Consider the following 16,147-nt stretch of genomic DNA (forward strand, 5'->3'; position numbering starts at 1 on the left):
GGCTCACTGGATAGAGAATCAGGTTTGGAGTCAAATCGGGCCTCAGATACTTCCTAGCTGTGTGACCCTGGGTAAGTCACTTAACTCCCATTGCCTAGCCCTTACTACTTTTCTGCCTTGGAAATGATACCAGTTCTAAAATGGAAGGTAAAGGGTTTTGTTTTTTTTTTTTAAAGAAAAAGAAACTATTTTTCATCACCAAGAGCTCTGGCTATTACTATCCACTGCTCATACTTCCCCTTCATTCACCCTATAGCTCAGAGCCCATCCTACAGATCCCAGAAAGAAATAGCTCATTCTTCCTATCACCATGTGGCATTTTTAGCTACATTATAGATGAGGAGGTAGCAAGCCAAATCCAGCTACCATGAGCTAAAAAAAGATCTTAGGTTTTAGTTTCCTCAAGTCAACTACAGAACTGAGAGCATCTTTTCCCCTGCTCCTGTCTCTGCTATGTGCCATGTGTGTGTGAGTTCAGGCAAGCCACTCTGAGCCTCAGCTTCCTCATCTGAAAATGAGGGGATCAGACCCAATAATCACCTCTGAGGATCTTTCCAGCTCCGTATTTATTAAGTATAGATGCAATATGAATAAGTACAAGCAGTGAAGAGTTAATATTACCACACAGGCCAATGGGAAACAGATATCTGTATTGGAAATCTTTTTTATTTAACCCTTACATTCCATCTTAAAATCAATACCGTGTATTGGTTCCAAGGCAGAAGAGTGGTAAGAGCTAGGCAATGGGGGTTAAGTGACTTGCCCAGGATCACACAGCTGGGAAGTGTCTGAGGTCAAATTTGAACCATCTCTAGGGCTGACTCAATCCACTAAGCCACCTAACTGCCCTACTGTATTGTAATTCTGAATCAAAAGTCCAGTGCTTTCTGTCTATAGGTCATAATAACACTGGTGGCCAGGGATGGTGGTACCTGTTGGTTATCCCTGCTACTGGAGGAAGCTGTAGCTAATGGATGTCTCTGAATTTAGGAGTTCAGAGCTTCCGTAAGGCTGCCTTTGATCAGAGGTCTATGCCAAGCCTGGCACTAATAGAGTGAGCCGCTGGACTTGAAGGGCTACCAGTTTGTGTAAGGAGGATGAATCAGCCCAGGTCAGAAAAACAGAGCAGGGTAAAGCTTCCATGCTAATCAGGATTGGGGTCAAACTAATAAGTGACTGGATTTCTAGCAGAGATAGGAAGACTGGGTCTCCGAAAACTCAACTGTTCTATGATGCTGTGCCACTTTATGCATGGCATGTCATCTGATCTTGGATGGAGAGCTAGGAAGGGCTTTGGAGACCATCCTCTTCAACCCTCTCATTTACAGACGAGACAAGTCTGGCACAGGAAAGTTAAATCACACAGCTACTAAATCTTTGAGGCAGGATGTGAAACCAGGTTGTCCTGAGTGCACATCCAGGCTCTATCCATCATGACAAGCTTCCTCTCCAGTTGAGACCTGGAGAATTGAAGTAGCTTCTCGGAAGTCTTCCAAACTAAGAGTGAGGTCCACAATTGGAACCTCGGACCCCTAATGAATAATAATAAGAGCTGCCATTTATAGACTGCTTACTGTGTGCCAGGCATTGTGCTAAACCTTTACAAATATCATCTGCTCTTTTCAACAACCCCAGGAGGTAGGTGCTATTATGATCACATTTTAAAAATTTTTTTACTTTTTAAATTTAATTTAATTTTCCCCCAATTCCATGTAAAAACAGTTTCTAACATTTTTTGTAAAACTCTCACCTTCCATCTTAAAATCAATACTGGGTATTGGTGCCAAGGCAGAATAGGGGTTAGGCAATGGGAGTTAAGTGACTTGCCCAGGGTCACACAGCTAGAAAGTGTCTGAGGTCACATTTGAACCTAGAACCTCCCATCTCTAGGTCTGGCTCTCAATTTATTGAACCACCCAGCTGCCCCCTAGTTTCCAATATTTCAAAGAGAATTTAAGTCTCAAATCTTTCCCTCTATCCTTTCTTCTCCTCTCCCTGAGATGGTAAACAATCTGATATCAAATTTATATGTGCAATCATAGAAAACATTTTTCTATATTCATTCTTTTGTGGAAGGAAACTTGAACAAAAAATAAATTAAGAAAGTGAATCTAAAAGACTTATGGGAAAGAATGCTAACCACCTTGAGAGAAAGAACTATGGGAGTAGACATGCAAAAGCAAGACATACGACATCACTTATCACCTGTATATATGGGTATGTGATTTGGGGTTTAGGCTTTAAAAGATTGCTCTGCTGCAAAAACAAATAATATGGAAATAGGTATCAAGTAACAGCATTTGTACAACCCAGTGGAATTGCTTGTCGGCTCTGGGAGGGGAGCAGGAAGGGGAGGGAAAGAAAATGAACCATGGAAACATGGGAAAATATTTTAAAATAAAAATTTTTTAATTAAAAAAAAACAGTGAAAAAGTTTGCCTTGGTCTAGATTCAGACTATCAGTTCTTTCTTTGGAAGTAGATGGCATTTTTTTTTTTATCCTGAGTCCTTTGGGTTTGTTTTGGATCATTGTACTGCTGAGAATAACTATGTTATTCACAGTTATGATCCCCATTTTATAGATGAGGAAACAGAGGCAGCAGAGGATAAAGAACTTGATCAGTTACACATCTAGTAAGCTTCTGAGGCTGAATTTGAACTTAGGTCTTTCTGGCTCTAGGACTCTTTCCACAGAACTACAATACCTCTCTACAATAATTGCATCAAGAAGATAAGACATATTATTGACTCCATTTTACAGATGAGAAAATTGAGACTCAGAGAGGTTAAGAAATTCTCATTGTCACAGAGCTAGTAAGAGGCTGTCCTGTGACTCTTGATGCAATGGCCTTTTTACTCACCGGTCACCTCTTGGGAACCACAGCCATCACACCAGTTCCTTTGCAAATAAAGATAAATGACAAAGTGCCAAGCCTGAAGTCAAGAAGACCTGAGTTCAAATCTGTCCTCAGACACTTCCCAGCCATGTGACCCTAGGCAAGACATTTAACCCCATTTACCTAGCCTTTGCCCTTCTGTCCTAGAATTGTCACTAGGACAGAAAATAAGGATTTAAAAAAGAAGAAACTCAAGTATAGTGACCCTTTCCAATATGCCTCCGATTCCCCCAAAAGAGTGTTGAGTCTATAGCCAGTTGCCAGCCTCTGAGGGTTTAGGTCAAACCAGGAAACCTCATCCTGTAACCTCCAAAAAGGTTAAATTCTCCCCTATTTGCCCTCTCCTGCCTCTTGGGGATGTCGATTGGCCAATCACTGGGAATGAGGAAGCTTCAGTGAATTGCTGATACAGCCTTATCTCAGACTCACATATGACAAGGACCCTTTCTGAGGAAGCCAGAGCCCCTAAGATGACATGAAGAGAAAAGGCCTAGAATGAACCTCATTTCCTTCAATTACCCATTTTAAACTGGTGTGGCCACCTAGCTAGTTCAATAGAAAGAAAGTTAGGGCTGGAGTCAAGAGGGTCTGGGTTCAAATCCTGCCTAGGGCAAATCACTTTCTCTCTACATACATCAGTTTCTTTCTAAGATGAGGGAATTGGACTAGATGATCCCTAGCCAAGCTACCACAAATATGTGATTTCTAAAGGGTCCTAATCTAGGGAGTGAACATTTAATGCCAAAACTCAGTTTCCTCATTTATAAAATGAAAGGGTTACCCCCAATGACCTAGCTTTAAGGTTCAGTTGTCTCAGAAGAAGAGATGCTCTCTCTCCTCTAAAGTCCCCTTATCCTAGGAAGGGGTGAATTTTCTTTTTATTTATTTATTTATTTATTTTGAAAGCTCTTACCTTCTGTCTTAATATCTTAATAATAATAATAAAATAATAAATTCTAAGACAGAAATAAAAGTGGCAAAGGCTAGGCAATTGAGGTTAAGTGACTTATACAGGGTCATGCAACTAGAGGGAGTGAATTTTTTTTTAAACCCTTACCTTCCATCTTAGAATCAATACTGTATATTGGGTGCAAAGCAGAAGAGCAGTAAAGGCTAGACAATTGGGGGTTAAGTGACTTGCTCAGGGTCACACAGCTAGGATAGAAGGAGTGAATTTTCAATGACACCTCTTTGCAAAAGTTTCCAACCCTAATAGCAGACAATTATACATCCACTCTCCTATTCATCACGTATATTATTTTCAAAATTCTCTGTACCCGTCCAATACTGTAACTCATTGAATCAACCTGCAGAGCGAGTGCTGTCTGGTGGCCAGAAATCCATGACCAATGGATCAGGGAAAACAGCCCAGAGAAGCTTGTGCCTGTGTCCCACTGCTGCTGGCCAGAAGAACAGAGCCAAGCAGAGGCTGAGCAAGCCAGAGCAGAGCAAACCCTGGGGCACAAAGCATGATGGGGAAGTAAAGGCAGCCCATGGGACTGGATCAGTGGGAGGCCCCTGCTTTGTATATTTGTGCAAGAATGAGCAACGGCAGGAAGTCAGTCCTGCCTGGAAATTTTCTACTTACATTTGAATGAAATATTTGCAGGGCTCCTGAGCTCCCCTGGGTGCTGTGGCCAGAGGCTGTGACTGGAAGAAAACTTCCCCCACCACTCACTAGCTCACTCACTCTACAGACTTCTTTTTTTTTTAATCCCAAGTTCCTTCCCTATCTCACCCCACCCTAGCCTCTCCCTCACGGAGGGCCCCCAACAAGGCACGCTAGCAATGTCCTAGCCCAACCAACCCTATAATAAACTGTGCCTCCAAGCCCCAGGGGAGGAAAGTGCCCGAGCGCCTCCAAGGCCAAACACCTCCAGAAAGCACAGAATAAGCCAGCAGCTCAACAGCTCAGTTTTCTCTGCTGGTTTACCTCTAGAGTCTTTAGTCTTAAACACTGAGCCTGAATCACAGATGGCGGAGGGAGGAGGATCTCAAGAATTATTTGTCCAGCACAAGCAAGTATTTAGGGCTTCTAAAAGAGTCCTCTGGGCCCCTTCCTGCTGCCCATCTAGAAAATCCTGGCCCCCAGCAATGGGTAGGAACTGTGGGACCTGCCTCAGAGGCAATGGGGGTGGTGTGACTACTTCCCTTTTAGAGAGGGGACTAGGAGTCTCATTTCTCTTCTTACTCCATTCTGGAAGGGTGGCACAGGCTCCTCATTGCCCAGTGAACTCAAAGCCAGAGAGCCAGGCAGAAAGTGGGCCACGGGGAGCCATGGTGCTGTGTCCCCACCCTAGACCAGTCCTCCTCCATTCCTGCCTTCATTACAGCGGCACAGGTTCTCTCCCCCACCCTCCAAGGGAGAGATGACTAGATTAGCAATTTGATGGCTTGCACAGGGAGCCCCCTTCCCACCCCTGATGCTCTCATGCTGGCTCTCCCTGGTCTCAGAGCCTTTTCCTGGACCCTTCTTTAAAGACTCATCAGAGTCTGCTGCTTCCAATCCTCTCAAGACTTCTGCTCTTCCATCAGTTCAAGACAGAGGCACCAATTGCCTTCCCCAGAGAGAAGCCAGACTCCAACTCTCCTATTCTCTGGTCTATCCAGCAGCACAAGCTGTCAGTGCCAAAACCCAGCACAGACACCCTATCTTTATTTCATAGAACTACAGCAGGAGTGGACACCTTCCCTCTATTTTCTGGAACTGGAGCAGGGAATCCAGAGTTGCATAGCAGATAAAGGTGCTGGACTTGGATCCAGGAAATCTTGGGTTCAAATCATATCTCAGATATATGACCCTAAATTAGTCATATAACTTTTCTGAGCCTCAGTTTCTTCATCTATAAAATGAGGGGATTGAAATCAACACTCTCTAAGATCCCTTCCAGCTTTAAACCTATGATCTTATCACCTATGATTATCAATACAAGGAATTCCCAGTAAGGAAATTCCCTCTCCCAATGGAAATCAAACACTCCTCCCCAATTTAGACATAGATGATTGCCCCTACTAACCCAAAGTTCCTGTCACTTTCCTTTTCATTTTACCCTGTCTCACTTGGTGATCTCATCAGCCCCCATGGAAAAGGAAGATTTATATAGCACTTAACCACGTGCTAAGCACTTTATAATATCCCATCAATTATCTCTATACAGAGGATTCCCAAATCTATATATTTGGACCAACTGTCTCTCCTGAGTTTTGATCATCTTAAAATGAATATCCTCTAAGGCATCTCAAACTCCAACATGGACAAAACAGAATGAGCTCATTCTTTCCTTTTCACAACTTCTCATTTACTATGGAGGACACCACCATCATCACTGTTGGTCCCTCAGGTTTGGAACCTCCGTGCCAAACCCAGCTTCTTACTCACACTCACTCTCACCCCAAATATCCAACCTCATTTCCACTTTCACAACATCTTCTTCTCAACATACCCCGCCTGTCCTTCTGCACACACATACATCCATACAATCTTAGTATGGGTCCTGAGCACTTGCTGGTTGGTCTCCTTGCTTATTGGAACAATATATATAAATATAATTTAAGAACAACCTCTCCCCTCTCCAATACATTCTCCACTCAGTTGCCAAAGTGATTTCCTAAAGCAAAAGCCCAAGTCTGTCCATGTGACCCAGTAAACTCCGGTGGTTCCCTTATATTCCCAGAATTAATTAGAAAGTCCTTTCTTTGGCATTTAAAGATGCTCATAACTTGGCTCCTTTGTTTTCTTGCCAGTTTTCCTACATTTACTCTCCTCTAGACACTCTGTGACCCAGGAACACTAGCCTCCTGCTACTCAAACTCTATCTCTGACCCCCAGGGCATTTTTCAACAACTTTCCCCCATGCCGGGAATGCTTTCCCTCATTGTCTCCACCTCCAAGCTTCCCTAGCTTTCTTTAAGACTGTAATAATTAAAATTAAATTATGAGGAATTTAATTTTAATTATTACAAGACTCAGCTCAAATGCTATTCTCTGCAAGAAGGCTTCCCTATCCCTCTCCATGGCTCTCTTGAGATTACCTCCCATTTACACTGCATATTTTTTGTAGATATGAATGGTGTGCCTTCATTAGAATAAGAGATCTTGGAAGAATGGGTCTTCTTTTGGCCTTTATTTGCATACCTAGTATTTAGCACAGTGCCTGGCACTTAATAAATGTTCTGCTGACTGGTTAAATGATTTGCTGTGGACTGCACAGCCAGTATGTCAGAAATGGGATTTGAACTCAGGTCTTCCTAACTTCACCCACATTGCCTTCCATTTATTCCTTATTATAACAGCTCTCTAATTATAACACTAGAAATGCTAGTTATAGCAATAAGAACAGAAAAAAAGAAATTGAAGAATTAGAATAGGCAATGAGGTAATAAAGTTATCACTCTTTGCCAATGAAATATTATTCTTAGAGAACTCAATAGAATCAACAGAAAAACGAATAGAAACAATTTCAGCAAAGTTGTGGGATATAAACTAAACCCACATAAGTCATCAGTATTGTTATTTATCACCAACAATGTTCAACATCAAGAGACAGAAAAGGAAATTTCATTTAAAATAACTGCAAACAATATAAAATACCTAGGAGTACACTCACCAAAACAAACCCACAATTACAAAACACTTTTCACACAAGTAAAATCAGATCTTTATAAATAACTAGAAAATTAATTGTTCATGGATAGGCAGAGGCAACATAATAAAAATGACCGCTCTGACTAAATTAATTTACCTATTTAATGCCAGACCAATCAAACTACCCAAAAATTATTTCCTAGAACTAGAAAAAATAACAAAATTCATGTAGAAGAAAGAAAGGTCAAGAATAGCAAGGGAATTAATGAATATAACTCAGCTCTCTGAATTCAAATCCTCCTCCTCCTCCTCTTCTTCCTCCTGTTGCTGCTTATAGCCCTGGTCTTTACCTACCCTTAAAGCAGAGTTTGAAAGAGCAAAGGGAAGGCACTGGGAAGGATCCACTGGCATAAATGGCTGTAGGGTCTGTGTTCCAACAAGCTACTGACCAGCTGGTTCTGTGTGCAGCTGGCATCCAAGGGAGCAGCCAGTGGGGAAGGGGAGGAAATGCAGGAAAGGGAGGCGTCAGGTGTTTACCAAGGAAGCTCCAACCTCAGCACTGCCTACCGCCTGAGTCACCACCTGGTGTCCAATCATGAGGCTCCTCTCCAGTGCTCACATAATAATTTCTGAGAACATGCAGCAGGATTAGAGAGAGGGTGTATATATGATCCACATACCTTGACCCTCCTTCATCTACCAAGAGATTACTGTCAGGCTTTCCCAGCTGTTTCAGAAATAGTCTGATTTGCAGACAACAAGCACTTGGGAAGGGGGGAAGGGGAAGTGTTCTGTTTGTTCAGTCAATTATTTAAAAATACAACATTACAAGAAGGAAAACTGAACTCAGAGGATCATAGATCTGGACTTGAAGGGACCTCAGAAGCAGTGCATTTTATAGGTAAGGAAACTGAGGCTCAGGAAAGGTTTTGTCTAAGAAAGTGACTTGTCTAAGGTCACAGAGTAAGTGGTAGCACCAAGATTTGAATTTAGTACTATGACTCCAAGTGCAACACTCTTTCTACTGTCAAACATTTATAAAGCACCTACTATATGTCAGTCACTGGACTAAACACTGCCCCACAGAGGTACTTTTGGTAATTCAGCTCAATAACTATTGAGTAAATGCCTCTTATGTGCCAGGGACTGCACTAAGCACTGGGGATTCCGAGAGAGGCAAAAGACAAATGTTGAGGGCAGTGAGATGGCTCAGTGGATTGAGAACCTGACCTAGAGATGGAAGATCCTGGGCTCAAATCTGGCCTTAGACATTTCCTAGCTGTGGGCCCTGGGCAAGTCACTTAACCCCCGTTGCCTAGTCCTTACTGCTCTTTTGCCTTGGAACCAATACCCAGTATTGATTCTAAGATGGAAGGTAAGGTTATTTGTTTTTTTTCCTGATTTTAAAAAAGTCAGTTCCTGTCCTCTAGGAGCTTACAATCTAATGGGAGAGATAACAAGCAAATAAATCCATACAAAGCAAGCTACATATTAGGATACATAGGAAAGGCACTGGACAGGCTGGGAAGGCTTCCTGTAGAAGGAGGGATTCTAGCTAGGACTTTAAGGGAGCCAGGGAGGCCAGTACACAGAGCATTCCAAGCATGGAAGACAGTCAGGGAAAATGTCCTGAGTCAAGTCATAGAGAGTCTCATTTGTGAACAGCCAACAGTCTGGTGCCATTGGATCAAAAAGAATCAAGGTGTCAGAGGACTGGAAAGGCAGGAGAGTATTATTTTACCTTCATCAACATCATCAACAACAACAAAAACAATGCTCAAGAATCTGAACTGAAAAAGCAAATACTAATTCTGGTCCTACTTTCTTTTTCTGTCCCGAAAAAGAACACAAAATACCAGAAGCTACGAAATACAGAAAATGCATGTCTTACACACCCTAGAAATCTGCCTTTCACATCCCTCACTTTTAAGTCCCCACCAGTCCTCTTCCATTTCAGGAGCTGTTATTTATGATAGGAGCACCAAAATAACAAAGATTGGCAAAGCACTTTAGATCTATTATCTCATTCAGGACAACCCTTAAGTCAGTTGCCACTACTATCCCCATTTCACAGATAAGGAACTTGAGGGTAGGAGAGGATCAGTATCTTGCCCAGAGTCACACAACTAATAAGTGTCTGAGGAAGAAGTTGAACTTGGGTCTTCCTGATTCCAAGACCACTATTTTATCCATTAAGCCTGAGAACTGGCTGGCTATCTGCCATACCTAGTATGGCATTCATCCCCACCTCTCAGATTCTCTGGCTTCCTCCGAATCCCATCTAAAATTCCATCTTCTTCAGCAGGGCATCACACTCAAATAGAAACAGATGCTTGCAAGAGACATATTGACTCAGAAAACTACAAATGAACATTATCTATGTTGTATTGCATTTTTATTTATTTTTCTTAAACATTTCCCAATTACATTTTAATCTGGTTCTGCCCTACTTGGGAATTTTCTTGGCTAAGTATGACTCCTCTATATGGGCTTATGTGTTATTCAGTTGGGTACAATTCACACAGCTAGGAAGCATCTGGGATCAGATTTTTAATTCAAGTCTTCCTGACTCCAAGCCCAGCATTGTAACCACTAACCCGCCTAGTTACCTCCTAGGTGCCTCTTTTTAAATCAACAAAAATTTTAAAAATGTTTTCCCCAATTACATATAAAACAGTTTCCAACATTTTTTTAAAAGTTTACCTATTTTGGCTAATGATACAGTACAAAATTCTATTAGGCAGGGGCAGCTAGATAGCTCAGTGGATTGAGAGCCAGGCCTGGAAATCTGGCCTTAGACACTTCCTAACTGTGTGACCCTGGGCAAGTCACTCAACTCCCACTGCCTAGCCCTTACTGTTCTTTTGCCTTGGAACCAACACACAGTATTGACTTTTAGACAGAAGGTAAAGATATAAAAATAAATTCTACTTGGCAAAACTTTTAATGGCTAAAATTCTATCAAACTCAATCATTACAACAAACTGTATTGGTTCCAAGAGAGAAGATCAGTAAGGGCTAGGCAAAGGGGATTAAGTGACTTATCCAGGGACACATGGCTAGGATGTATCTGAGGCTAGTTTCCAACATTTTAAAAAGAACTTTGAGCCTTGAATTTTCTCTTTCCCCCTGAAATTGTAAGCAATCTGATATAGATTTTGCATGTGCTATCATGTAAAATATTTTCCATTAACCTTTTTGGGGAAGGAAGTTCAGAACAAAAAACAATTTTAAGAAAGTGAAAAAAGTTTGCTTTGGCCTGGATTTCACCTGTCAGTTCTTTCTTTGGAAGCTGATGGCCTTTTTTTTTTAAATCCCATATCATCTCCAGGAAAGCTTTTCCCATTCCTCCTTAATTCAAGGGATTTTTCTCTATTGATTGTCTCCAACTTGTCCCCCCAGAAAGATCTCCTTTGAACATAGTTGTCTCATGTTGCTTCTGCCTTTAGACTGTGGGCAGAGAAAGTCTTTTGTCTTTCTTTGTGCCTCCAGTGGTTAGCCCAGCACCTGGCCCAAAGCAGATAGTTAATAAATATTTATTGATTGACTAAAAAGGAAAAACAGCACCAAAGATCTCATCTTCATTCATTTATTCATTTGCTCATTTACTAAACAAATTAATTAAATTCCTACTCTTGTGCCAGGTGAAGACTTTGCCTTGAAGGATGGGGGGAGGGGGCAGCTGGGTAGCTCAGTGGATTGAGATCCAAGCCTAGAGATGGGAGGTCTTAGGTTCAAATCTGGCCTCAGCCACTTCCCAGCTGTGTGACCTGGGCAAGTCACTTGACCCCCATTGCCTAGCCCTTACCACTCTTCTGCCTTGGAGTCAATACTGTGTATTGGCTCCAAGATGGAAGGTAAGGGTTTAAAAAAAAAAACAATGGAGGATGCCATGGGGAGGGTGCCCCAGCATAGCATCCTTGGGCCCCAGCCTACCCTCTAGTGATGGATAGGGTTAAACTAGAACCTCTCTCTGAGAAAAGAGGGAAGCTCCTTACCCCTCCCATATATCCACATCATACATCTTCAGGCTTGGGTACACAAATGTCACCCTGGGCTCTGAAGCCCCAGAATGCCCAGGCCAGAGGACAAAGGGACTATTTTTAAACATGAAGCAAAAAATGAGTAGGAGAAGCTGCTCCTTTCTGGAAAATGTCCTTTCTAGGATTAGGCTTCTGGATCCAGGAATTTCAATCAAAGACCAAAGCAGAGAGATAGATTAAGTTGTCAGTGATGGGGTGGGATGGTGAGGAGGGTAGGTGGTTCAGAAGCCATTCTTCCCTCAGTGTCACCCACCCACCCCCACCCAAATCAAATCTAATCACTTGGTAAGGCTCGTGGATTCTCCACAAGTTCCCTTGGCTCCATGGCCTTCTATATCTACTCCCAGGATTAAAATCCTATTTAGGGCCCCCACCTTTCTTGCCAAGACTACTGAAACACCCTTCTTATTGGTCCTCTTGCTTCAAGGTTTTTCCTCTTGTCTTTTCTGTGTACAGGTCACTTCCTCTCAGTAGAACATAGGCTCCTTGAGGATTCAGTGATTTTGTTTTTGCTATTGTATAGGGCCTAGTACTTATCAGAAGTACTTAGTTAAATGTTTGTTAAAAGACCTGAGTCAGCCATTAAAAGTTCTGCCTAATAGAATCTTTGTAAGACATCATTAATCAACCAAGGTAACTTTCCCTGACCTTAGAGGGAAGGACCCCTGGGACAAAGGGATGGGGGGTGGGGGGGGTGGGAAGGGAGGAGGAGAGATTACCACATGGAGAGATAGGCATTGAGGCAAAGTGAATTGAGTGCTGGCCTTGGAATCAGGAAGTGCTAGCACATACTACCTAAGCCTTAATTTACTCATCTGTAAAACAGGGATAATAATAATAACTGTCATATCTACTTTTCTAGCTATATGGCAATAGGCAGAACTCCTAACCTATCTAAGCCTCGATTTATTCATCTGTTAATTGGGAAGAAGAATAATTATAGTACCTACTTCCCTCTCGGGGTTGCTGTAAGGCTCAAATATGATGCAAGAGGTAAAGAATTTTACAAACATTCCAGATTTATAAAAATGTCAGTTGTTGAAAAGACTTAAGGGATTAATGTTACCTAAAGCAACAATTATGTCTATTATATATTAGACACTGGAGAAGCAAAGACAAAAGTGAGGCTCCTCCCTGGCCTCAAGGAACTTACATGCTACTAGGTGAAATACAAACATCTCCAGTGATGGAGAACTCAGTTATGCGACCAGGAAGCCCATTCTATGATTGGACAGCTCTTATTTGTCATGAACTAGGAAGCCCATTCTATGATTGGACAGCTCTTATTTGTCATGAACTAGGGGAATGAGATCTTGCAGAACAGGAGAAGAGAGGAAGAGATCTGGCTGAAAGAAGGAGAGAACATTTCATCAGGCCAGATGTTAGGAGAAGCACAGCTGGCAGGAACCTGAGAGGTAAAAGAGACAATCTAAAGGAGAAGGGGGAGGGTGGGAAAATCAGTGTCCAAGAATTGGGAATCACCTCTTAGGGCTTTGAAGGTTCGAAGTTTGTCTTCCATCACAAAGAGCTATTAAATAACCTTTAACAGGAGCATCTAAGTGGACTCATCCTAGCTGTGTGACCCTGGGCAAGTCACTTAACGCTATCTGCCTATCCCTTGCGGTTCTTCTGCTTAGGAGCAGATTCTTAGTATTGATTCTAACATGGAAGGTAAGGGTTTTTTAAAAAACCACTTTAATAGGATCTAGTTAACATGGAGAGATTGAGAAAACAACCACTAGTTGTGTCACAGGAAGTGTGACACTACTGTCTCCCTTCCTTATCTGGGGAAACTGCTGCTTGGGAGTGAGGCAGAAAGGCTCTATCTAACATCACGCAGATCCCACAAGCTGGAGTGTCAGTCAGAGTGACCCAGACACAGAACCATTTTTAGAAAGGCACCCTGCCCTGCCTCACCAACACCATGCTGGGCTCACCCAGGGTCAAGCCCCTTCTTCACTGGCCTTTCTATCCTGAGTATGCCAGCTAAGCCTAGCCCAATGCACACCACAGGGTGACTCCTGACAAAGGCACTCAGCAGCACATTCTAATAACTTAATTACCTCCCAGCATTAACACTTGAAGGACAAGGGAGGAATGTATCCCCCAGTGAACTCAACTGCCTCATTTCTATTTCAATACAACACATCTATTAAGTGTGTACTACGCGTTGGGCAGCCTGCCAGCTCCCAAGAATTTGGTGTTGGAGTCCAGGGACTTGGGTTCAAATCTCACTCAAGTCACTGCTACATGAGTAACTAACCCTGGGCAAATCATTAAAGCTCTCTCTGTCTTTAAAGTCCCAGTCTTTGTAAAATTGGGGAGGAGGAGGCCAATTGGCCTTTAAGGTTGGGTCTAGTTCTAGATCTAGGATTCATCACACAGAGTTATAACCCAAAACCAGTCACCTCATCTTTAGGGAGGTAGTCAGACGGGATCCACAAAAACTGTAATTCTGAAAAGCCTTTGGAGCCTCCAGCTCTGGCCTTTAGTTATTTCCCCAGACTTGATTAATGAGGAACAGAGGCCAGGCTTCCAATCATATCAGGGGTTGGGTAACTTGTAAAAAACAAGACTCAGTCAACAATAACTCCAGGCCACCTTCCTCTGGCTCTGAATTCTATCATCAGGGCAGGAGTCAAAGGGCTACAGAAGGGCTGTGGGCAGGAAAGCCCAAGGATATTCAAAGCTGTGAACTGATTGCCAGGGATGTCAGAGAGAGGTGAAGGCACAGGCACAGGCACAGGCACAGGCACACACACACACACACACACACACACACACACACACACACACACACACACACACACACACACACACACACACACACACACACGAGCACACGAGGAGGCCATTTGGTACATGCCCCAGACTCTTCATCTAGCCTCTTCAGAAACAACTGCAAACTTGAGCTTACTCAAACTGGGTCCCAAATCTCACAGTTTATCCAGGGCATGGATGAGTGCCTGGCAATCGTGGTTTCCCTAAACGTGGCAGACCTCCTCGGTGGACTAAATGTGACTTAGCCCCTGACCCCACAGAACGCCGCACCTGCGGAGGGAAAGGGGCGGAGCGCGTCTGGCCGCAGGATCCCGGCTAAAATCGCCAAGGCTACGTAAGGGAAGGGCCAGAGGAGCAAGAGGAGAAGGAAGGAACCTCCACTCAGTGGGGCCGCCCCGCTTCGGAACCTTGAGCGCGGACAACTCCCATCCCACTCACTCCCAGCTGGGACGGTGGGACCAGACGATGTCAGAGGGTCCTTCAGTTCTCGGGCTCTCTTGGGCTGCCCTGTTTCAACGTCGGCCCCCCTCCTCCTTCTTCCTAACCCGCATCCCGCGTCTCCTTCCTTCCTCCCCGCGCCACCATCACTTACCCGGCTCCCTGGCCTGGGCCATGCCGTCTGATCAGAGGAAGGCGGGAGACAGTGAGGGCCGAAAGAGGAGGAAAGCCAGAAAGGGGAGGAGAGGAAGGAGGAGGAGAAGAAAAAGGAGGAGGGAAAGGAGGAGGAGGAGGAGGAGAAGGAGGAGGGGAAGCGGAGCAGAACGGAGCCGCCCTGGCCCGAGGCGATGACTCTAGCCGTGGCTCCAGCTCCGGACTCCGCCCAGAGCCCCTCGCCAGATCTGGGGCTGCTCTGACCGCAGCCCTCCTGTCCCCAGCCAGCCGCCCTCGCTCTCTCCTGCCTGGCCCCGAGGCCTCACCTTGCTCCACGGCCCCTCGGCCACCCCGTGCCGTGCACCCCGCCATGAAAGAGCCGAGAGCAGGCAATAAGAAGGGGGTGCTCTCCGGGGACCCAGAGCCTCTCCAGGCTCCGGGGCTCCCAACCTGGTAGGGTTCCAGTTCGGCAGCTAGGGGGCGGAGAAGGAGAAGGGCCTGAGTCGGCCGTGCCACAACGCGCAGTCCCCCTGCCCCTGCTCCTGTTCCTGTCTGGAGAGCCCAGCCGCACAGCTGACCCTCATGCTCCGCGCGCCTTCCCCTCAGCCCACCTTCCTCACCCCTGCCTTTCTCCACTTAGTCCCCCTCCCGCTACGGGGCCGAACACGTCCAGGGCACCCTACCTGAGGCTCAGAGGGCGCGTACTCTGCGCGCTGCGCCAAGCTGGTTTGGCTGCGTGACCCTTTCCTCCTCTGCAGCCGCTACCTGGGCTGGGAACCGGGGCCCCTGCCAACAGGAAATTTGAGAATGTGCCCGAGGGTGCCCAACGCTCCTTCTGTCCCTCTGCTGGAAAGAGGCTCACATTGCGTCCCGGAGCGGCAGCCCCGGGTCTCTTGGTTTCCTAACCTCTGTGCCCCTGACTTCGAACCTCGAACCATAGTGGGCCTCTGATCCCCAAAGAATCCCACTATGTCTAGACCATTTAGGGCTACAGAAGTGGGGTCAGACCTCTTCTTCTATACTACACTTTCCACTTTACAATCCCTCCAACCCCACCCATCCTGACCCTTCTCGGGAAGATTTTTCCCAAGGGGTGCCTCCTGGGAAGATTTCAGACTGGGCAAGGTGAGAGCACCCTGGACAGAGCATGTGGATTACTGCCATCTGGGCCAGTGCCACAAAGCAGCAATTTTCTTAAAAATAAGATAGACTTGTTAAGGAGAGGGGCTATGAAACTGTGCTTTGGTACA

The 16,147-nt window shown here is 44.6% G+C and overlaps 1 protein-coding gene across 3 annotated transcripts in view; it reads right to left on the reverse strand.

The window, feature by feature from the left end:
• AMPD3 (adenosine monophosphate deaminase 3) overlaps positions 1-15,672 on the reverse strand; it is a 72,635-nt gene extending 56,963 nt beyond the window's left edge. Inside the window, exon 1 of one of the 3 annotated variants that reach the window (XM_007497088.2) lies at positions 15,581-15,672. Coding sequence is in view for 2 of the 3 variants with exons in the window: in XM_007497089.3 (XP_007497151.2) it covers positions 7,837-7,957 (121 nt within the window). In the remaining variant the exon portion in view is untranslated. Of the gene's footprint in view, positions 1-7,836; positions 8,170-14,898; positions 15,039-15,580 lie in introns of those variants that run through there. The other 2 variants (XM_007497087.3, XM_007497089.3) reach the window with 2 other exon arrangements.
• Positions 15,673-16,147: the final 475 nt, after the last annotated feature.

The sequence above is a fragment of the Monodelphis domestica genome, chromosome 6, assembly GCF_027887165.1.
Source record: "Monodelphis domestica isolate mMonDom1 chromosome 6, mMonDom1.pri, whole genome shotgun sequence".
Taxonomy (NCBI): domain Eukaryota; kingdom Metazoa; phylum Chordata; class Mammalia; order Didelphimorphia; family Didelphidae; genus Monodelphis; species Monodelphis domestica.